The sequence below is a fragment of the Thunnus albacares genome, chromosome 21, assembly GCF_914725855.1.
Source record: "Thunnus albacares chromosome 21, fThuAlb1.1, whole genome shotgun sequence".
Taxonomy (NCBI): Eukaryota; Metazoa; Chordata; class Actinopteri; order Scombriformes; family Scombridae; genus Thunnus; species Thunnus albacares.
Window position 1 is genome coordinate 16,814,238 of NC_058126.1, and position 24,538 is coordinate 16,838,775.

General features: G+C 40.5%; 2 protein-coding genes across 5 annotated transcripts in view; both read right to left on the reverse strand.

Moving 5' to 3' along the window:
* Positions 1–2,970: 2,970 nt before the first annotated feature.
* Positions 2,971–17,480, reverse strand: tnfrsf11a (tumor necrosis factor receptor superfamily, member 11a, NFKB activator). Its single transcript, XM_044340439.1, has 10 exons — positions 17,156–17,480; positions 11,791–11,869; positions 11,301–11,426; positions 9,854–10,000; positions 9,679–9,769; positions 8,240–8,316; positions 7,959–8,066; positions 7,780–7,829; positions 6,593–7,556; positions 2,971–3,316 (listed from the first exon to the last, which is right to left on the reverse strand). The coding sequence occupies exons 1-10, from the start codon at positions 17,228–17,230 to the stop codon at positions 3,033–3,035; spliced, it is 2,001 nt and encodes a 666-aa protein (XP_044196374.1). The 5' UTR covers positions 17,231–17,480; the 3' UTR covers positions 2,971–3,032.
* A 2,822-nt stretch (positions 17,481–20,302) lies between these two features.
* The window catches only part of relch (RAB11 binding and LisH domain, coiled-coil and HEAT repeat containing), a 34,447-nt gene continuing 30,211 nt past the window's right edge, over positions 20,303–24,538 (reverse strand). For all 4 annotated transcript variants that reach the window (XM_044339325.1, XM_044339324.1, XM_044339322.1 and 1 more), the window contains 3 exons: positions 23,845–23,933; positions 23,151–23,221; positions 20,303–21,697 (listed from right to left, as the gene is read on the reverse strand). In XM_044339325.1, coding sequence (XP_044195260.1) covers positions 21,577–21,697; positions 23,151–23,221; positions 23,845–23,933 — 281 coding nt within the window. In that variant the 3' untranslated portion in view covers positions 20,303–21,576. The remainder of the gene's footprint in view (positions 21,698–23,150; positions 23,222–23,844; positions 23,934–24,538) is intronic.

Genomic DNA, 24,538 nt, shown 5'->3' on the forward strand with positions numbered 1-24,538 from the left:
TCTGCCTCAAAAGTTGCAAGTTTCCATGGTGTCTGCAAGTGGCAAAGGTATGTGTATATGAGGTATATAACAGGTTTTGCTCATTCTAATAATTTCTCCTTTTCATACTGACCATTACAAGACCCCCTCCAAATGTGCTTACAATGGAAGTGATGGGGGGACAAGACATCCTCATTTTGAGCAAAACTGTGTTGACAATATGAACTTTATCCATCTGAGTTAGTCAAATAAAGTGGATATTTTCCACAGTAACAGTCTTTTCAGTATAAAAATCCCCTCTTTGTTTTCTGCTCAGTTGCAGTTGACTAATTTGGACGGCTGAAGCCTCATTTTAGCTTCAAATAAACTTTTAAATGCATGTTTGCACAGAATGAGAACTGCAGATTTTGTCCGCCATCACTCACATTGAAAGCACATTATGAAAGGCTCTCCTCATGGTCAGTATGAACAGGAGGAATGATTACAGCAAAAAAAAAATCATGTGTCAATGGTCATTTGGGTACCTGACTATTGTTTTAGGACAGACTTGACTGTCCTTTAACCTATAAACAGTATTATAAGATTGCAACTGCTGATCGAGGTGTTGCTAAGTCAAATTACTTCATATACCTTTTTGTAGTTTGATCTAAAGCAATTAATCAGATTTATTAACTCATCATATATCTTACTTGCAAGATTTGCAGAAGGAGGAATCACCGTTAGTGAAAACTACCTAATCATATTTAACCGTCTGTGCAGGCGAAATTCAAAACCCGGATCCACAGGTGAGACGACTGTAATTTCAGAATTTCGCCATCGTGGATTTTCTGGTGCTTTCCACAGGAGGGTTTAAGTGATCGCATAGCTATGTTGTGAGACTAATTGGTGATTGGGATGACACTGGCAGTTTATTTGATCCTGTAAAGTGCTGCAATAGAAAAGCTGAACTTGGATCATTACTCAAGAGTGGGGTTCCCCTTCTTTGAGGATCTTTATTCCTTTTATTTGTATAATTTATTTGTGTAATTATGATTCGTTTTTGCATGTGTATGTTTTAAAGAGACCATAAACTAAATTTGGTCAACTTAGGATAGAAAACGTGACCAGCAGTGCCTCACCTGGTCTTGCACTCGTTTTTAAAGAATTTTCCACTTGAAATGTTTCTTATCCTAACATGCAGTTACCACTAGGGTGGACTGTAGCACCACACTGTGGTTTAGGACTTTCTACATGTCTACCGTCAAATGAGAAAATGTTTTCTCACATGAGGAGGCTGAAATCATTTCAATCTACAGTAAGGTCCTGTGTTGGCCAGCTCGCCAGGTCTCATGTAAACCATGTGAAAGCCAGTCATAACTTCCTGTTTTCACAAACAACTTACACACCAATGCGCACACATACACACATTTATAAACATACTGCTGCTGACCCAAACCAGGCCTAAATGAGTGCTGCCAGCTCCTCTCATGTGGTCTCTCTGTGACGCTAGCTCGTCTGACTGCTAGATTCGTTTCTCCTCACAGCTGCTCGCCATCCCTAAGCCTGATGAAAGGCTGCCTGTCTGTCAACACTGGGACAAAGACAGAGAGGGCTGGCCACATGTGTAATTAGCTCGGCTTCACAAAGATTATAGATCATCTTGAGAAGATAAACGGCTCTTTCATTGTAATTTGTCGATCCCAGAATAGCAAAGTTGACAAGAGAGAAACCACAGAATGCACAATGGCGACCATCTTTGAAAGGATTAGATGCAAAACATTTTTAATTTCAATCAAAATATTCTTTCAGTCATTCATCGCGATAGATTTGATTGATATGTACATAATCATTGTAAGGCTGCATACATTTGGTGAGGTTGTAAATGAACAGTCCCTTTAAACTCCTACAGCGTGCATTTTGCCTGCTGTCAATGGCTCCATTTAACATATCCACACCTCAAATCAAATGAAAGGAAGCACAAAAGGAATATTCATTCTCGCTTCACAAATACATTATGCTTTCTTGTCTTTTGAAATATACTGTATACAAACATTGATCACATATGCAAATTCTGAAATAATACATAAAAAATCTACTATGTAAAATTATTTAAAACAAATTATTATAAACAGTCGGACATTTTACTTTTCTTCATTAAGGCTTGCATGTTAAAACATACTGAAATAAGATCAAACCAGTAACAAAATAGCTTATCAAATGCATAGCATTTTTCTTAGACACAAACTGCACACATGGTGCAGTAGGAAGAGAATTTTTAAAAAGTCTACATACACATAAGCATCGTACCAAAACTGGATGTGTCACTTTGTTGTAACAAAGCTTTCTTTAGACCCTGCACACCAAAAAAAAAAGGGAAAATTCACTCAGAGAAATGCCAGATATTCATCATTATTTTTGAATAAACTTTGATTCTGCCTCACAAGATTAGCTAGATTAGATAGATTACATTTTCTACCATAAAAATATTTACTTTAATGATATGATTTTTGTGAGGGGAAGCACATTATTTCCACATGGTGGATATTTAGTTTTGTGAGGAAACTCTTCAAATCATCCAAATGTCAAACTCAGAAAGGCAAAAAAACTGGTTGGCCGGGTGTTTTCATACAGGGGAGTGTACAAGTTTTAACCTATCCTATTTAATGATAAAATGTGGGAATGAAAAATGTAGTAACTTCTTTGTATGAGAACCCAGCTGCAATTTCCATGCAAACAGTAAAAACATGACGTTCCTCCAGTCTGAACTCTAGTTCCACATCCAGCTCCCAACAAAATTCCCCATCATTGTCTGGAAAGGAGGGAGTTTCCATTAAAAAATGCCTGCAGCTTTCCACTGGAAAATGAAAAAAGGCACATAGAGATGCTAGAGGCAAGGATCAGTGACTTATGTGGGAAATGGGATGTCTTTGAAGATAAATCAATAATTTCATAAAGAGCTACCAGGTACAGTATAGGGCAACAGAAATCATCAAAGGCCAGTTTTTCAGTGTCTAACTGATGGTTGGGGACTATGGAGATGATCACTGTACTGACATAAAACACAGCCACTGGTTTCACTTTCCATGTGGCCGTTCCTCCATCACTTCTCGGACCAGCAGTGTCTCTTCTTGCAAGGTTCTGTGGGTAATGGAGTCCCCTGGTGACCTCAGGCTACTCTCGAAAAACTGAGCTGTCTCACTGGCTTCTTCCTGGACAGGGCTGCCGAAGGCATCGTCCAGCTCTGCCCCATCGCTGCCGAAAGATGTCTGGCTGACATAGACAACGATAACATCGCTGCTGAAGTTCATCACCTGGCCACTGGAGATGAAGGTGGTGTTGTGGTTCCCAGACACCTGACCTGAACAGAAAGATGTGGGAGGGAGAATGAGAAGAAGATCGTGAGAAATAAGAGGAAAAAAAAAACAAGATGGAGGCACAAGTGAAGCAGCAAGATTTATGGACAATGTGCGATAAATGTGGTAGCGTGACAAAACCATTGGTTTGTAGGGGTAATTTATGACAAATTAATATTTCCCTTTGTAGATGCTGTAAGAAATGGCAGTGCAATGACACCTTATTGGGTAATATATAGAAATATGTATGTATATATATGTATATAGTATGGTTGTGTAAGACACCTTCACATACATAGGCAGATAGAGCTTCCCCTATTCATGACGCAAGTGAAGAAGGGGCTAAATCTTGGCTAACCTCGGATGACAAATGGACAGTGGGTGTAATGACCATGCAGGATGACCACAGAGAGGCCATGGCGACATGGACCGCCATATCATATCCTTTTTGCCCTTGTTTCAGAGTGCCTAGCACTTTTTAGCGTGAGAAAATCAAGACTTCTGAAAACAAGCCATTTGTTAAAGGTTCAGGGTTTACACACATGGCAGAATAAATGCAGACAAAGTGCTGTTCAACTCTTTATAACTCTGTCCAACAACATGTTTATCCAAAGAGAATTTTCCATGACTTATTTCAGCTTCATTTATACCTCTACATTGTGAACCTGCATTCAAAAAACATTTGTATTGATTGACTCATTGTTTTCTTACTGTTAACATAAGGATCAAAGCGAACCAGGTGAGTTAGGAAATCAGTTGTGTGTATCTGTTTATAACCCATCTTTCACCATATTAAGCCTCTGGTTCCTTTTTTATCCAGCCTCCTGTCTGACTTTCCAGCCTACAGAATGAGCAGACCCTCCGTGACTCACAGCTCATGCCTCATCTGTTCACACATACATGCGCACACAAACACACACAGCAGCGAAATGTAAGTAAACACACTCTAGCAGACACTTTTACACATGCACACACACACACACACACTAACATAGCCCCATAAAGTTGCAGAAACAGACTCACACATTCACACACTCAGAGAGTGTGTCTCTGTGTTCCCCATCTGAGAGCCTTTCCCGGAATACCAGTCTGAGAGGTCTGGCTTGAAAATATGTCATTTCACCACAACTTTGAAAACAAAGCTCTATGGAATCTGCTTGGGTTCCTCTGTTTATCCTTTCTTAATACCAAGCTGATTTTTCTGGATGCCCAACAACAGCAGCAATATCATCTACTGACAGGGGTTTTAAACCAAGGACTAAAATTGAACTCTTGTGGAACATCTCTCCTGTTTAATCTCAAAGACAAACCACACATTTATACAGATCTGCCTAAAATCTTGCTTATTTTATCTGGATGACTGCCAGAACTTGAATACCAGAATAGGTCTGAGTAATTAGCACTCTTTAGGTGCCCCTGACCAAAGGCAGTTAACCCTAAAAACTGCTCTAGCGAGTGACCAACAGGTAAGACTTATGTTTTATCATGTTTTAATTTCCAGGTGGAAAGGAAGCGTTTAAAAACTATGTACACAGGTGAGACCTCTGACCTTTAAATATCATGTGTGGGAAATCCATTTAATCATCTGTCATTACTGCATGATGGGAAATGGTGTTCATTTCATGCCAGCAAGCGTGTAATTAAAGTACCCAGTCATCAGTGAGAGTCCAAAAAAGTCTTCACAAGTTTGTGTGTGTGTGTGTTTTTGTTGGGTGGGCAGGGTTATAAAAGTATTACTCAAGCTGCACACATCTTGCTTCAATTAAAGCTGTGGTCACTTTGCGCAACCCTATGGAACTCTGGGTAAACAGGAGCATTGTACATGGCATAGTTCACACTGACACACACACAACAGTGTATGTTAGAGTGTGGTTCTAGTGGTTCACTAACTCATCAAACACACACATATCCTATTCCTGCTCTCTGTGTGGTCCCCCCCAAATTTGGGGTCCAACTATCAATACTGGCGTTCATAAAACATATTTCTTGGTACACTGGCGTTGATAAAACATATTTCCTGGAAACAATCACACAAACCTCTTATTCTTATGCTGAAACCAATCCTCTTGTCTTGTCTTCAGTATGTTCACCTAATAATACCCCAGACTGAGCTAACCACTGTCCTGCGCAGACTGCTCTAATAATACAGCTTTTAAACTAACCATAACCACTCGGTGTTTGAGGCACAATGCATAAATATGTTTCTCTGAGATTTTTCTCTTTGGCAGCATTGTAAAGGCCTCAGTGAGAACAATACAAGTTCAACCATGTGACAGTAAAACTTTCCATTAAAACCGACTAAAATTTCATTCTGTTATTCTTGGTGGATTGTTCCACTTATTCTGCGGGAACAGAACACTGCTAGTGTATCAAATCATGTATGGGTATGATTCTGTGGCAATAAAGTGGTGACTGCCTACTCAAACACAGAATAAAGAATCCACCTGGCAAACACAACTGTGGTCCCACAGTCTTTGTAATGAGCTATTATCCCCAAAGCACACAACCACTGTGCATACAGTTTTCATTGACAATAAAATGAGTAGTCATAGCAAAAATATCCAGCTCCATAGCATCTTTGTACTGCCCCAGGAGAGCTAAAAATAGCTTGTGTTTCTGGGAAGCTACGAGATGTATGGAAGCCCATTTCTGCCATGGAAAAAATGGATAAGAAGTTTGGTAATAATAAAAGTAAAAACATGAATGGTAATAGTCAGTGAAAATGAGATACAAAGTCAGAATAACAAGGTTGACTATCCAATTCAAAAATATGTAATTATAAGTAAAACTTGATTTTTAAGTGAAAATAATTAAATAGTAAGTCATTTAGACTTTGTAAGTCACAATTACTAACTTAGAATTATTAGAAAATAAATAAAAACGGACTTTTAAGTCCAAATTATGACATATGAAGTCATGATTTTGAGATGGTAAGTAAGAATTATAAGATACTAAGTTAAAAGTATTACTTACTAAAATTATAAGAAAGTAAGTCGTAATTGTTAGATTACAAGTCAAGTATTAACTCACTTATTTTGACCCGCTAACTCAGAATTTTGACTTACTCTAATAATTCTAGTGAAAGATTTTTACAAAGAATCTCTGTCTTTTGATGTAACAAGTCATAATTTTAAATTTGCATATATAATTTTGACTTGAGTAATCACGAGTATTTCTATTTTTGTCATTCCTAATATATCATTAATATTTGTCCTTTTTTGGCAGAAATGGGCTTCCATACCGGGCTACATGGGTTTTGAAGTTTTTACATTTTCACCTACCTGAGGTAAGAGTTGGTTCTGCCAGCTGGCTCTGGAGGCTCTCAGGTGAGCACTCCAGCTCTGAGTCCCCTGATGAGAGCTTGTTTCCTCTGCTGTCTCCCCAGGAAAGTCCCTGGCCTTGCTCCTGGCTGGAGGCCTCAGGGGGCTTGTCCAGGTAGAGATCTCCGACAGATGAGGATGTCATCAAAGGGCTAACTGAGGTCATCGTGGAGGCTGCACTGGGGCTGCTATTCTCTGTGGAGGTGGAGTCTGTGCTTGCCAGTCTATATAATTCCTCCTGTTTTACCAGTGACCTGTCTTTCAGGTGAGGTTTGAACTCTGGCCTCGCCTGAGCTTGGGACAACGGCAGGCAGAGTTCAGGATGTGGGCTGGCTGGTGGGATTACAGAGGTGGTGTGGAGGAAAGGAGGAGACAGAGAGACCAGAGATGCAGCGCTTGTCTCACTCTTGAACAGAATAACCTTTTCTTGGTCCCTGCCACGCGTTTTTCCACTGTTGTCTGCCCTTTCACTCTCACTTTTTTCCTCTTTCCCCCTCTCATCTCCATCCAGCCCTCCACAGAAGCAGATTCTGGGAGTCCCATGGCTGACAGCCTGACTACAGTCCTCATTCTCTCCTACTTCCAGTGGCTCACGTACCGGAATGACACACAGACAAGAACCTGCCAACAGCGGAGACACACTCACAACTTCCTCTTCTTCAGACACCTCCTCAGGTTCCCCGGACCCTTCGCTGTGTTCCTCCATCACTGTCTTTCCTTTTGTCCCTTCTTCTTTCACTGTTAGGGGCAGTGACACCTTCACATCGGTAACAGTGGTGGGGTAGGTGCATGGGGGCTCATCAGCAGGGTTTTGGGGGGCTTGACAGATGAGTTTGGTTGTCTCACATGGTGTGCATTTGGTATTTCCTGGGCCTCCTCCTATTCCTCCTGCCACTCCGCTGTGGTAAAGAGGGGCCAAGGTCTCCTAAAGTATTAAAAAAGCATTGTAAGCAGGTGTTACTTGCATGAATGCATGAATAGTAAAAAATATATGATTATTACAATCCATGTAGTAAGAGACACAAGTGCTTTATTTGTTTCTAATTCTTCCATTTGGTCATATATTTCATAAGCAATCTAATATGTAGGTGAGATTATGTGCAAAATTTCTGTGTGTCCATGGCTTTTCAACTGAAATTTCATCTTACCTGCTGTATCCTTGTCCTCTTCAGATTCTGAACACAGGAGCGCAGATTTACTGGACAAAAAAACAACATTTTGTACCTTAATACTGGTTAAAATGCAGGAGCAGCAATCTTAATCAGAACAATAATGAAAAATCAAAGCTAAGGGAGAACTTTAAGATTAGTACAGGGCTGTAACCTACCAGAGAGTAACTTCAGTTTATCCTTGTAGCAGAAGAGGAGCAGGATGAGGAGGCAGAGAACAGTGATGACTGACAGCAATGAAACTAGAACCCAGGAGGGTGCTGCACCTGAAAGACAGACAAGTTCAGAGCTTGCTTTTCTATTCTGCATCTACTGTCAGTCATAAAAGTCTGCCAAAGATATACTACATCTGTCAGGTATTCTCATGTAGTTGTTATATACAGTATGCATTAAATTGGCATGATCATGATATTCTGTAATAAATGCATCCATGTCTTACCAGAGACAGGTGGTCCACACACTGCATCAGCCTGAGCGCTGCCTGGCCGTGTCTCACTCCTGCCCTCAGCCTTACAACTGGGAGAGAAGATGAAATACACACAAAATTAGGTAATCCTAATTAATATAAAAAGAAAGAATTTACAATATGCTACAGGTTTAAATTTCAAATAGAAAAGAATGAAATGAGATGTACAAAATATTAACAAGGAGTAGAACAGTATATGCAGTGTGCAATAATAATAATAATAATAGTAATAATAATAATAATAATAATAATAATAATAATAATAATAATAATAATAATAATAATAATAATAATAATAATAATAATAATAATACAAGTTGCATTAATGTAACGTGCCATATTAGATCAGAGGTTAGAGATGTGCAAGTATAAGATTATGGGGTTTTTACATCAACATAACATGTAATGTCAATGGGTGGGATAGAGTCTGTGTCAGTGGGGGTCCCGGGCCTTGTTGATGACGCTGGCTGCAGATGGGAAGAAACTGTTCTCTTGGCATAAGGTTTTGGTCTTAACAGACCTCAGCTTCTTGTTTGTTTGATTGTTTCAACAAGTTTATGTCCAGGGTGGGAGGGGTCGGCCATGATCTTTCCTGCTTGCCTCCATGTCCTGGAGGCGTGCAGGTCTTGGAGGGATGGCAGATTGCAACTGATCACCTTTTCGGCTGAGCGAATGATATACTGCAGTCTACCCTTGTCCTTGGCAGTTGCAGCAGCGTACCAGATGGTGATGGAGGAGGTGAGGATGGATTCAATGAAGGTGGTGTAGAAGTGCACCATCATTGACTTTAGCAGGTTGAACTTTTTCAGCTGCCGCAGGAAGTACATCAACCACTGAGTCTTCTTGGTGAGGCCGCTGATGTTCTGCTCCCACTTTAGGTCCTGGCTGATGATGGTTCCCAGGAAGCGGAAGGACTCCATGGTGTCAACTGGGGAGTCACACAGGGTGATGGAGGGCGGGTGGGGCTGTGGTCCTTCTGATATTCACAACCACCTCCACTGTCTTTAGAGTGTTGAGTTCCAAGTTTTGTCCGCAACAAGTCACCGGATGGTCAGTTTCCCACCTGAAGGCGGTTTCATCACCACCAGAGATGAGCCCAATGAGGCCAGTAAAGAGGAATACTTGTACATGTGGGTTTTTTTTCCCTCATGTGTGGTAATGGTGGAGAGAAAGAGAAGGACGGATGGGGAAGAAAACAAAATCCTCCCTCTGTCTCTCCACCGTCATTCGTCATTACAGACCTAGCCAGCAGTGAAAACTGGTGTCTGGTCCAGGGTTCCAGGGAAGTGGTGTGCACATTACTCATAACAGCTGGCAGGTGGTGAGTACACCTACCCCACTGCATTTTCCCCTCACAATGTCAAAATATTCCAGGCGAAAAAGTGTGTGTATGAGCATGTGTGTGCACTTACTTAGTCCACTGTTTGCATTGTTCAGCACTGCTGTCAGCAGAGAAGAAGCCTTTCTTACATGGAACACAAATCTTCCTTCCGTTAGTTGACTCTGGAATTAAAAAGATAGATTGTGTCATGTCTCTGTAATTGCTTGATTTATGTCTGTTATTAGAGATACAGATTAATGTCTTACCAGGGTCCAACTCAAGTCCAAATCCAGCACTGCAGGAGGGTATCTTCTCACAGTACTCGCAGTTGATGGGATGGCACTGAAAGTTAGGTTTGCAGCGACATGGCTCCTCTGCCTCAAGGTTTTCAGGCCTTGGCATGAAGCCCTTACCTGGAGGGCAAATAAGGTAGTATTTTAGTGAAAATTATGACAGGCTTCTTTTTTGGCTGTACTGGCCACAGACCAGCCCCATAACCCCCACCAGCCCTAGCCTGTCACTGACTGACTCATTGAGTGATGAGGTTACACCATTGGTCAGCCGGCCCAGTGTTGAAAATGAATTGGCACAAACAGTTTTAATTACATCCTCAGGGGCCATTTACAGTGGAGCCCCAACCGCAACCCAGAAATAAGTTTTAAAAACACACATTTACTGACCAAAGTGTTACAGTACAGCCCCATTGTACGTGACACATCCACGACACATACTGAGGCTCCGACACTGACAGGAGCACCAATCCACTGATATCAATTTTACCAATCTGCACGGCGGCTAGCAGCTAGTTAGCATGGCTAGCATTGTTAACATAGCCATGTCGTGCTGTGTGTAGCCCATAGACTGTATAGTAATAAGGTGTTTCTGATTTAATAGCTGTGCTCAGATATAAAGTCACAAAGCTGACTGATAACCTAGCATGCTAATGCATATGGATGAGACCATATGTTTACATGCATCCACAGATAGAAACGGATGAAAGAGCATGGGGAGTTAACAGATAATTAGTTATTAGTTAAATAGTTATAATTAAATAAGCTCTCTTTCAAATCAAACATCCCGGGATATGAGTGGAAAGTATTGTTATTGCAACTGCATTCATAACCTTTTTTTTGTCAATGTCAGCCATTCATAACATTGCTTAACCATGTCATGTGATATGCTACTTCAGTACACTTTAACAACAAATATTACTGGGACCACTACAAAAAATTACAGATGAACATTTAATATCCAGGATTTCGCATTATAGACACTACCAATGACTATCCCCATGACAAACTGGCCACAGTTTTGCACATTGACCATACACAGTCCAGCCATATACAAGGTTTTGACCAAGTCTTGTATTATGTCACAGTTTGTGGGATTGACTTTGTTACAAGGATTTAGAGATAACTGATAATAACACACATTGATGCAATTTCACTTTCACAAGTCCATTCAGAGGACACTTTCCTAGGTAAAAATTGATTTTGAGCTCACCTCATCAAAATCATTTACAGAAACAACTGCATTTTTCCTGCAGATCAATACAAAAAGTGAACATTATAGCCATTTCTGAGGTTGTAGTTTATTGCTGTACTGGTATTTAATGGGTGCACTGGGACATTTGTATAGTAAAGGCACATGTAGCAAAGCCCTTTAATGGTCTTTCAAGATTTTGACATCCTTGTGCCAGCTGCAGATACTAACCTGGATCACAGAACTTCTGCTGAAGACAGCGCATCTCTTGAGTCAAGCCAGGCTGGTATTCACCAGGGAGACATTTAACACACTGAGTTTGGTTGGAACCATTGCAGTCAGAATACACACGGAAGCCTAAGAAAAAAACAAAAAAAGACACAGAGGGAGGGTAGAGAATAAAGATGGATTTAACAACCCGTATATCACAGTAGCCACTAAAAACCTAACTGAAGAAGAGAAAAGAGGAAGGAAATAGAGGCTTTTTACTCTTTCAAAGTGGTGGCTCATTCTAGTGGGTCAAATGTTACTGCAGATTGTGTGTGCAGAAAATGTTCCATTTATGAACATCCTTCCTCTTTTAATTAAGGATCTTTGTGAATGGAAATCTATTTCTATGCTATGCTGAATCCATATTGAGTAAACTAGACATTCAATATTCTCACACTACTTTCTTGTGTCATACTTAAATTCCTGTGTATGTATGTGTGTGTGTTATTACCTGGTTTACACCTATTGCAGCATCTGGAGCCTTTTAAGTACTGTTTCTCGTCACATTGGACAGATCTGGAGACTCCGTTCTAAAAGATATTAAGACACAACATTAGTTAAGCTTTGTATATGACAGGGAAACAGGAAGAATTTTTTTCTTATATCCTTATACAACATATATACAACATATATATATATATATATAACAACATATATTTAAAGAAAATATGAGTTAAAAAACAAGATCTGTCATATTTTCTAAAGTTGATGAAATCATCATGATTTGCTTAATCAGAAACATCAATTTTCCTGTCAGTGCTTCATGGTTTCCTCAGTGTAGGCCATACTTTACAGTGCCCATCTTTCTCCTTCTTCAGATCATCTTTTAAATCTACACATGATATTTTGAGATGGTGGTGAGTAATGAGAGGAAGAGGATGGTTAAAACATTTCCAAGACATGCCCAGGAATTCTTTCCACACTCTCAGAAGCACCTGACCACAGCGCTGTGCACCCTCCAAACCAGCAAACCAAACTCTAATAGTATCCAGTTACATAAGGAGAACCAACTGGAATTAAATGCAATCAAATCCAGTTGGCTTCGACTTAACAAACACGTCTTGGCTGCAAATGGTCTCCTGATCCCCACTCTTGTGCCATTTAAAGATAATTACTAGCTTTTGGAAAGATGACCTGTTGGTTAACCTGCCCATTAAACTAAGTGATGAGAAAAAAAGTCCTGTGGCAGCCGTTAAGCTAAATAGTAATGTTATTCTTAAAAGGTCAGGCTTAACTATATGTTTCCTATTGTCATTCAACAGTGTGTGCTATTGCATTAGCAGGGAGGGAGCTCTTGTTACAAGAGACAGGGAAGTGAACAGTGTTAGATCAATCCATGTTTTAAACAATAAATGGAAATTCAAGAAAGGGGCCACAAAGGTAAAACATGTGGACAGACACATACTGTACACACCCTCCAGCCACCCTAACTTAGGGGCTTGCCACATTGCTGAATTAGAGAATCTGGCTGTTATGACAAAAACGATGCCAAAGCCACAGCATCTATATATAAATGTAAAAAAATACAACCTATAGGCCTGACTGCACTCTGACCTTGGACCAACCTCCTTCTTTTACTTCTTCAGCCCTTCTGCAAGCTCCTTCTTCCAATGAGTTTACACACTTAATCACTCATATCCTATAATTTGTATTGTATAGAAATACTGGCTCTGGAGAGTTCTAGTCCTGTACAAAGCCAGTCAAGTGAAGACTGACAAATCCATCCTCCTGCCTTGCCCACAGGCAACAGTAAGAAATAAATTCTGTATAGAGTTCAGAGCTTCCAAATTGAGTACAGTCTCTTCATCTTGCAGTTCGATATCATTTACTTTGGGCATTATACCCATGCAGTCCATTGTTGTAAATATGATATGTTACATAATTGATTCCTCATTTAAAGACTTATGTATCCCCAGGTTTTCCTGCCACTGAATGGGCTTCACTGTCATATAAAGCTGCCAACCCTGTTAAAACAATTGCTTCTTGATCACAGCTGAGCAAACTGTGCTTTGGAAGACCGTGAGATACCACTGAAAGCACTGGAACAAGCTTGTTTTCATCAAATTCCATTCTTACCATAGTTGAAGTTTTAGTTTAGTTAAAACCTCGATACATAATTGCTTCCAGGAGGCACTTGTTTTTCATAGCACCAAATTGAACATTTAAAAATACACCAATATTATCAATTTCGATCAAAAATAATGGTGGTAAAGAACATTGGCTTTACATAACAACATCTCCTCCTCTCCCTCTTGTTATTTCTCTACCTCTCTTTCTTATACCTCCGTTTTAAACTCTGTTTAGTCTCAGTGTCTGTCCTGCCTCAGGCAACAACAGCACAACATGAACACTGGCGTGTTTAATTACCTCGACTCAACTTCTCACACATCAGCCAGTCTTTGTTTTATAATCTAACCGAAGGGATAATGATGCACAGTGCTCATAGCTCGCACCGCAGCACTAATGAGGACCATGTGCTGCAGGAGACAGAAGTGACAGAAGTAGGAAAGGTTCCCATGCTAAGAGGCCCGTGTCTTTAGATAGATAGATAGATAGATAGATAGATAGATAGATAGATAGATAGATAGATACATACATACATACATACATACATACATACATACATACAGATGTGGAGGCACAGCTATAAGAGTGGTGGTCAATCTCCACAAGTAGGACAGAGGGCACAGGAAGCCAAAAGAATGCTGGGAATTGTATTTTTGTTACCGCCACATCTAAACATTGGCTTTGAGTTATGCGAGGTAGTACGTTTTGACTCACTAAATATATATGTAAGACGAAAAGAGCTGATCCACCCTATATGATTATAGGTTATCATAAAGTTCAAGATAGAACATCCAACCTCAAAGCTAACTAAGCTAAGTTATGTATATGAATATGTGTGTGTGTATGTGGGTGTGTCATTTTGTGGGGACTCTCCTCCCTTATGGGGACAAAAAGTAAGTCCCCTTAACGTAAATCATTAATTTTAGGGTGAAGACTTGGTTTGAAGTTAATGTAGGTTTAGGGTTATGTTAAGGTTAGGGTTAGGGTTAGGCATGCGGCGGTCATGGTTAAGGTTAGGGTTAGGGTTAGGTTTAGTCTCCAGGAAATGAATGTGAGTCAACGTAACATCCTCTGAAGTGATGGAAACAACTCTGTGTGTGTGTGTGTGTGTGTGTGTGTGTGTGTGTGTGTGTGTGTGTGTGTGTGTGTGTGTATGTGTGTGTGTGTGTGTGTGTGTGTGTGTGTGTGTGTGTGTATGTGTGCCCAACAGAAACTGTAAAAATATATTTTGGCTCTTTTGTTTATCTTTTTAAAAACCTTTAGCAGTTATGTGATCCTATCAAACAGGAGTGAGACGCAGTGCATTCCATCTACTGTCAGGGTACCAGAGAATTTGCATAACGGTAATTGGCTCCAAGCCAAGAGAAGCACAGTGTGGCTTTTTGGCCTCTAGGGGTTTCAGGGATCCATGATAAGGTGCTGTAAAAGCATATTGCACAACAATTGAATCTTTGTATAATGTTTGCACCTGTGATTGTTTTTTTTTTGAAAGCCATAAAAACAAATCCTTTGAAGTGCTACCTGCACAAATCATGGTTTTTACTTGTGTTAAATGATTTTTTTTTTTCCCATAATCTCATACCCCTGATAAATAATTTCAGAACCTTTGAACAATATGAGCCTCAAAAACACTGCTTTTGTTTGCAGTTTCTTACAAACTGGCTGTAATTTCTTGCTACCTTGTTAATAAAAATGAGTATCAAGTAACTGTTACTGTAGTTTTTCCTGGGAAAAATCCTCTGGTGCACAAGAACTAGAATATTTCGTAATTGCATTAGGAAGGTGACTTCCTTGGAATATAAAAAAAGAGCTGGACAGTTACACAGAACAATGATACTGACCAGGAGAGATCACACACTTTGAATAAAAAGTTCAAGTCAACCATAATCAGTGTTAATAGTCTTAATGGAACTAGACAGAGCTTAATCTGATGATGTTAGAGGCATATTAAAAGTATTAAGGCAATTATAAATTATCCTCCTTTCCGAACACAAAGCTCTATTGTCATTACAAGGGATGCAACATCTATCAAGTGAATGTCTGTTGTCTGCACCATTAAATCAAGTTTGGATCTGCAGGCCTGAGGCAATACAGTGTTATTGCTCAAGCTGAGTTAGACATAACACTGATTACCGATGCTGTGGTGGGTGGATGGACTGACGGATGGATGGAGCTACAGGAGGAAGAGCATGAAGAAGATGACGGATGTGAAGGAGGCTAATTGGTTCAGATGAATAGGCTAGAGGTAGTATGCTTTATAGTTGAATGAGTGTGTACATACAGGGATGAATACATGGATGGATAAAGAAGCTGGTTGATAAAAACAGGAGGCACATGGATAAGCAAGTAAATTAATCCAACAAAGCTCAGCTCACACATGATATATTGACTTTTAAATCTCTCAACATCTTGAAGTAATCTTGTGTTGCTCAATTTCAAACAGACAGTTTGAAATAAATTTCGAATGATTTGGACGAAGTGGTTGAAAACCAAGAAAATGAAGGGGAATTCTTCAGGGATACTGTGAGTCAGTAATGGCAAGAGCATGGTGAGAACAAACCAAAGCCAAAGGTTTGCAGTGTCACCTTAAAACGTAGATGAAAAATATCTCTTCATCTCCACACACTGACTAGTTTTCCGGGCATCGTTTCTTTGTTTGCTCACTCTTGTTGCCACTATTTGGAAAAAAAAGTAACTTGTTGGACAGCATGGGCAAGATGCAGTGCCCTCCCAAGCATTATCTCTTGCAACACTATTTTGGTGAAGCAGAGAAAGAAAAACAAAGAGAGCGTCTGTTCCAGTCAAGTCATAACGATGCTGTCTTACAGTAATGCAGGCAAACAGGCAGTGATAGATCACTGGTGCCCAGAAGTCCCACCACTACAACCACATCTTATAAACTACTCCACCTGGACAGAGTTAGCTCCTTGGACTAAACAACAACATGGACAACAACATATCATGGGCCATTCACTTATTTCTCCCTCAAATTTAACTGTGGCAGAGGATCAGCTGAGACATTACATAGAATCAGGACTAAATGGGAACCCTAAAAATCCCAAGCATAACAAAATCACAGAGCTATAACATTAAAAAAAAATTTTTTTTAAATTTAAATGATAGAGCTCTGTATGCTACATACAACATGATTAATACACCTATACAATCAAATGCCTGCAGCATTTAAAGGTATAAAACCTTTACACCCTGCCCCCTTTCTTTTTAGTGGCCCCTGCACTTCATTTTGAAAACCTCTCCTCTGGCAGAGCTAATGAGGTTCCTGATGAGCCATTTGGCCCGCGCCGATCCCCTCTGGACCGGGAGAGAATGCTTGGTGGAGGGAGAAGAACATCCAGCCGCCAGCGGCGTTTTTGCGGTTAGAACAGGAGAGGTGGACTTGATCCAAACACAACTGTTTCCAGTCAGTGTCCGTGCGTAAAAATCCAACCCCTCCTCCCCCCCGCTTCTCACTCTATCCAGTTTATACAAATAATCAGATCTGATGACACATATTCTGGTTTGTTGTTACATATCTCCTTGCCCATCATCTCAAGAAAAACAAATCGTCATCTGTATTTTTGCGTTGCCTCTCTCATTCTAACTAAATATGACAGCGTTTTAAAAGTAGCGCAGAGGAGACAGAGCATACAATAAAGTAATTATCAATTCTTTTGGTTGTTATATACACTCAATAATTGTGTTATTAGTGCAAAACTCTTAACTTTAACAGCAGAAACATCTTTTTTTACCTGTGCGTAAAAGGTGACAAGGACGCATGTTATCCAGCCTCGGAATATCCAACTCGTGGAAAAGTTCAGTCTCATCTTTGCTGGTTAATGAAGACCACCTCTTCGACAAAGTTTTCTTTCACGGTCAAAAAAGCAAATATCCGATTTCCCAGATTCCTCTTGAAACCTCCTCAGTGAATCACTTCTTTTTCTTGTGTGCGTAAATGTGGCCGAGCCTCCACATCGATTCACAGGGCATTCTTGCGCCTTTATACCCGGTAAGGCAGCTGCGGTTTCCACCTCTCCTCTCCTCTCCTCTCTTCCTTCTGCTGTCCCCCACGCTTTGTGGAAGGTGCTGCGTGCAACAGCTTGTAAAAACTGACTGACTGGCTTAAGGGAGGGAGGGAACTCCTCCCACATTGTCATATGTAAAGACAAAAGTTCATCCCTTTCTCTCCCTCCTGGTTCTATGCACTAATCTGCTATGATGCACAGTAAGATTATTCCGGTAATATGAGCTATATACACTGGAATTATAAATGTGCTGTCATTACATGTTTCTGTGATAGTCTGTTCAAAACACAGATGTGCCTGCACATCCATTCTGAGTTCAGTTTGCCAACAAGATATGTGACCTCATACTCAATTTATAATAAAATTCAGGTATTACCCTATAAACTGTAGGCAAAACATGTGGTCACTTTCATAGATTTCACTTCCTACATTTGCCATTCATCATGGGAGTGAGTAGGCCAGTTCCAGCATAGTTCCTGGAGCGTGGGCTCTGCTGGAACAGCCATGACCATATCTACAGTCTACAGAAGTCATTTATCTAAAAGCATTAGTGACTGCCTCCAGGAAATAGTTGTTCTCTGCTCTTAGGGAAGGGTGTGAGAAAAACAAAACAAAACACTGGTTATATGTCCCTCTGAATTTGCATGAAAGATTGGGCCCAGCCTACTCTGGCGAGCCAAGAGAGGGAAGGTTTGACAGAGTGGAGAATATGTTCTCTTCAAGGTGACAGTTATGCAAATATTAAATTGCATGGGAATGGATAAGGCTAAGGGGTGTTTCGGCACAAGAGAGGCGAAGAGGGAAAAAAAGATGCAAAGAAATTTGATCCTTGAAAAGAGATAAACACATCTACTTTAAAACAATTATTCAGATATTTGTTTTAGTGGTGAGCACACATTGTTACAGTTTCTGAAGTAATGACATTCCAGATGTTTTCAGAAACATGAGCATACAAATTATCCTGCAAATGCATAACAATGTATGACCGAGATTCAACTCATCCTCTGATCATCACCACAATGAATGGAAGTGGATAAATACAAGACTCTTAATAAGCTGTTTAACAGAGGGGAAAGAGGAAGTAAAACAAGGATTTTAAGCTGAGCCAGTGAAGGTAATGGGTTTTGTCCTCCCTCTCCCCTTCTTCCCGTAAAAACATGCTGAGAGAAGCTGTTTTGTGGTGGGGCCTCTGCTGCTTGCACAGTAGCAATTAAAGAGTCAGATTGGACTCTTTTACTGTAGCAATCAGAAACCTCAGCTTGACTCTGAATATTCACACCAAGGTCACTCCCTAACAACCAAACTAAAGTGCACACATAAAGACATCCCTGTTAGACCCCCACTTCAAACACAGAAGTTATGATGCAGCTTGTTTTGATGTATAAAAATGTAAATCTACTGCAGGCGGACACCACGCTGGTTTACAAGCATCACACTTCAAATAACCTGGTTCCGAGCAAAGACCGTGTACCTCTGTAATCATGTGGGTCGTGCTGCTTAGCATCACTTACAAGTCAAAGTTCACCAAGGAAGAGTACTCCAAACAGCTCATATACACAAAAATGCACACATACACAGGATATAGGCCTGCTGAATGGTTCCCATTAATGTAAGACACACTCATTCCACAGAAGAAAACAGCCACAGTCTGTTGTGGTACTATAATTTTGGAAGGAAGCTTCGAGGGTTAGGCACCGTCTCTCTTGAACACACTGAAAAAGACACAGGGTAGAAAAACATGCACTTGGCCCTCGCATACACGCAGAACGGAGTGGAATAATAACATTAAATCTTAGCCACCATGTTCCGGTGGTTTTAGGATTGGATCTGCATTGCTTCTGCTTTCTTTGGAAACAGATGTGATCTGTGAGTCACCCAAGTCCCTCTTGTGAGTAAGAGCTGCCGGCTGACGCCATTTCTACACTAATAAAAAGCCAAACGAGCGTTCTTGAACACACACATGCAAATAAACACACAGAAAATACTGGATCACACATTCAGATGTGCATGCAGGTACACATATTTGCATGGCCACACACAGGCTTGGATAGCAGAGGGCTGTTTGGACACAAAGAACGAGTATCCACTTTCAACGCAAATCACGTACGAGGCATGTGGCTCTGCACACATATCTACACACACACGGACCCACGCAGGCACACCCACAAAGAAACGAGACACAAACACACGCACACAATGCTGCCATGCCACCCAGTTACGCCCCTGCTGCGTATCAATTATTTGTCCACCTGCAGAGTTATCAGTGATGATGGTTGAATATTAGCCTGAATATGCAAATTATGTTCTTTATCAAGGGTGTTAGTTAACTCATGTAATGTTCAACCATAAAATGAGCATGACTCCACAGGCCTGCTTAACCTATTTCTATTTTAAACACAAATCAATGTACTAGATTCCACTACAGGTCAATCAGAACTGTGCAAAATGTGCAAAATACTGAAGTTTTAACCACATTTTCTGTTTATTTACTTGCTTTTTCTTGTCACTAAAAGATAGATTGTGCTGTTAAAATCTAACTTCTTTGGCAGAGAATCCTTGTCTCGTTTTGATGATTTAAATCGATTGAGAAACAGTGTAATGTTGATGACACATCTGAGCTTTTATTTCTAGATTTATTTGGGGTAAGTTGTTGGGAATGTCCCATACCATGGACTTTGGTTTGTTGTGTTAAGCAGACAATAGCTCACATCAAAGACTTGGACGTGAGGGGCAGGGACAGCAGAGGCATGTGTTTGTCTGTGAAATGACTTTGTTTTACTACCTCCAACACCTGTCGACACTTAACCATAATCAGAACTCTGGATGCTTTCCATTCATCGCATACACATACACCAAGAAATGTTCAATGAGGCGTCCAGAGAAGTACATTTAATTACACAACTGATCTCCATCTTTTATTACACCATGACACCAAATTCAAATATACATAATGAGTACCATCCTCTTCAGTTCAGTGTATGATACAGTTATTTACTGTTTGTCTTAGAGCATATCCAAAAAAAACAAAAAAAAACAAAACGAGAACCAAATACCCACTTTAGAAATTAAAAAAACAGTACAATTATCAGAGACACTGCAACACAGAGAGACAAGATGCAACGGACAAGAGAGGGAATAATTATGATCAGTGTTCTCTTCAACTTCACATTGCCAAAATGAATAAACAAAAAAGAAATTCATAAACAGTAGTGATAATGTTCAATGTGTATAAGACTGAATTAAAACAAAAACAAACAAATAGTAAAGTGAAGTGCAAATTTCTTTGGAAGTTGGAATAAAGTATGTTTCTTCTTCATTAAGACATAAATAAGTTATAAAATAGAAGCTATCAAAACAGAAACCAGACAGACCTTGAAGAAATAAAGGCAAGACATTTTTTTTTTTTTATAGCTTCAAGTAGGCGATACTTCTGAGCCATACAGACACACTGTACAGAGGCATTCTGAGAGCTGTTTTGTGGTTCAAACCTTCAGTATAATTTCACTCAGACATGCAAGTTAATGCAAACTTTCCTAGAACCCTTTGCTCCAAAATGACGCCCATTAAAAATCCTAAATGAAATCCAGCAGGCCGTGCTCAGAGTTTTCTTTCCAAGACACGAGTGAAGCTCTTCTCTCAAACGTGTTTTGCACTTAAAATTAAATGAAATTCGGTGAAACTTTGAAGTCCAGAAATGTCCAGGAAACGCGTCCCTTTTAAATCACTTTGGGTGAATCTCAATACTGTTCGGTTTCTTCCTCTTGCTCTCTCTCCTCTTTCTGAAATGAAACGTTAACGACACTGATTCATAAAAGCAAATCCCTAGTCCTCGACGAGGCTTTCGTCACGATTAAGAATTAAGGAGAGGGTATGAGCAGAGTGGAAAACCTCAGCTTTCACTGCAAAAAACATTGCTGCTCTTTAAATAGCAGGTGGTCCCGCTGTATTGGATGTTTGATATCAAGTCATGACAAAACTGTCAGCAAACCTTCATTCTCTTTAACATGAATTAACAATACACTCGATTTTCATCTATGTTAAGCTGAATCAATGCTTTTTCCAGTAAAAATGAAATGCTCCCAAAGACGGCGCGGGGTCGTCAGTTACTGTAGATGTACAGCGGTCGATCGAGTCAGTGTGTTGCAGCATCACTTCTTTCTCTGGAAGACGTTGGCCAGCATGGCGCCCGAGGTGGTTAGCTGACCCATCTTGCTCAGGAACTTGGTCTTGGCATCCTCACCCACCAAACTGGATGCAATGGACATGGATCTATAGAAAAAACACGACAAAAACAGGCTGAATTTAAAGAAGCAACAAGGTTAACATCTACGGAGTGAAGGACAGCCATAAATAAAAGCACCATAGTATGAAAAAAGATCCTAAATAAGGGGGAATATATTAAGATTTAGGTTATTTTAGCCAACAATCTCTCTGTCGCCCACTTCTTATCACCCATTATCTGTTGACAAGCTTCAGACAGCCTTTACTCCACTTCAGAAGGGAAATGCTGTTTGCCCTCCTGATTTTTACAGTCTAACGGCTCCATCAGTTCCTCTTTTGAGATAGCGAGGAGTCAGACTGAGACAACGGAGCCGTTACTGCCTTCTGCCAAGCTGCTGTATTGCTCAACAGAAGGACAAACAACATGTCTCAGCGCAGGCGGCAATCTAAAATCAATGAATTTCGGAAGTTCAGACTCCGTGTGCATGATCACATGTCTCCTAGATCATTTCTAGCGTGCGAGAGCCGCTGAGGAATTTGTTAGAAGAATGTTTAATGGCACGAAGGAGGCGGAAGGGAGGGAGGAAACCTTTTCCGAAGAGATGTGTATGAGCATTAAAAAGTGAGATTTAAAAGACTGGAGCACAAGTTATGTGACGCAAGTTCAAAAGGTCATTAAGTTGATGTTGAGCAAAAAATATCAGGGTTTGGGTAATATTTCATACCAGGAAGTATCTAACCAATTAAATGAGGCTTGAAACTTTGGGGGGAAAAAAAAATCTACATTCCTCAAGGTCAAAACTTCTTAAAAGATACACGCTATAAAAATAAAGATCCAACTCATCCATTATAGTGAGAGAAGCTGAGGAAAGACTTGACAGACCAAAATGAAAGAGGAACAAAAAAATCTCTCGGCACAAACACAGAGATTTTAACCTCGAGAGTTTAATGGAGGGTTTTGGGGAACACACCCACAATCTGAGCTTATGTGCACACACAAATGCGGAAACACACACACACACACACACACACACACACACACATACACACACACTTACATCTCTTTTTTAATGAACCCCAAACACATGTTAACAAGATGAGAGAAACGTCTTCTAAAAAGACACCCACAGTGTGGCTGGTGTTCCAGCTCTCTTAGCTTTACCAAAACAACTCCTCTCATTTTTCTGCTCTCTCTTTTTCTGTGAAGATACCCACATAATGAGCGCGGTTACAATACTCCTACATTCTCCTCTCCTCCGGGGAATAAAGCCACAATATAGGCCCACTCCCAGTACTGTTAAAATGACCCCTCTCCTCACAGTAGGACAACTTCTTCCCCCCATCTTGATTCTTTTTTTCTTCTTAACTACCACTTTCAAGCCATCACTTGTTCCTGTCACTGCCTCCCATGCAATAAAAAAAAACAAAAAAAAAAAACAATGCTTTGCAAATCATTTCAGAAGCTGTGATGGTGGGAATGGGACTGTGTGTTTGTTCTCACCCTTGTGCATCTGCGATTCCTCTGTTTTCCACCTTGATCTCGCACTCTTTGATCATAGAACTCAGAATCACCTGCAGAGGGAAAGAAAGAGACAGATTTAGCTGAAACATTAGCCTCACAAAGCACAAAATGCAATGCTGTTTGTATGACACTTATATAACTGTCTTTAACTACAGGATTGGTACAAAGCATGTGAGGTTAGCCTAGCTCAGTCCCCACATGACAAAATAAGGACAGTATTTGTATGTGTTAATGCATGTCAACTCCTGAATGAGACGGTTCGCTCAGTTTGGAAAAAGAATTCTCGTATTTGAATGAAGTATGTTGACTTAACAGACAGAATGGATTTGCAGAGAGGAAAACAGTCAGCTGATCGTTAGTCACCTCGGGAAACTGCTCACATGAAATAGATTCTGAGACGCAAATAAATCAAGTAGAGGTGTGTGTATGAGTGTGTCTGAGAATGAGGTGAAGAGTCAGACTGTCTGTCTTTGCTATTACTATGTGAGATCCCCTAGGAGTTAGAGACGCAAAAAAGGAGACAGTCTGGCCGAAGAACGCTGGTGAGATACTGTACTATGTGAGTGAGTGAGTGAGTGAGTTTGCCCGTCTGTTGATATCATCAGCGTCTGAATATATGCATGAAATTCCCCGTGTACGCGTTGAGCGTGGACGCATGTCTGCGTCTGCTGACCTCATGCTCTGGTGAGAGTTGCTCCATGTCGGCCCGGAGACACCTGAGGCCAGGTAGGAAGTGGTTGACCATCACCTCCTCGGAAATGACTGTAAAGGAAGTCAAGGTTGGATGAAAACCTCTCGAACTAAAGCACCTTGCAGCATCACAAATGAACGCATTACTGAATGCACGCGGCGAGAAAAGACGTTAACTCGTCACCATCCAGGCTGCCACGCAGGTTTCAGAAAGTGAAATGTGGAGTTAATTTTAAAAACTTTATTTTATGATTCCTGACATGTATTCATTTACATTAAAATCATTTAAGTCCCTGTATTGCTATATGGCAAACTCCACCAAAGGAGGTTGACACAAACTTTCCAGCTCAACGCTCTTCCTTTAACTAGGACTGCATGTGTTCTGCCACCTGTCACAGCCAGTGAAGCTGTATGGGACACAGAGCGAATGCATCTATATTTTTAGATATGGGAATGTACAATTTCAGAGCTTGTCGCACTGATTACAAGAGAAAAGAGTGCACTGGGAGGTAAAGCCTCTGAGGTTAGGCCTATACCTCCTGGATACTGCTGCACTGTGAAATCACAGCCTGACAAAGATCCACAGAAATGAACCTCAGACCAGCTGTCCTCTGTGTGTGTGTGTGTGTGTGTGTGTGTGTGTGTGTTGGAAGTGGGTGGGGTAGCAGATGAGAGAT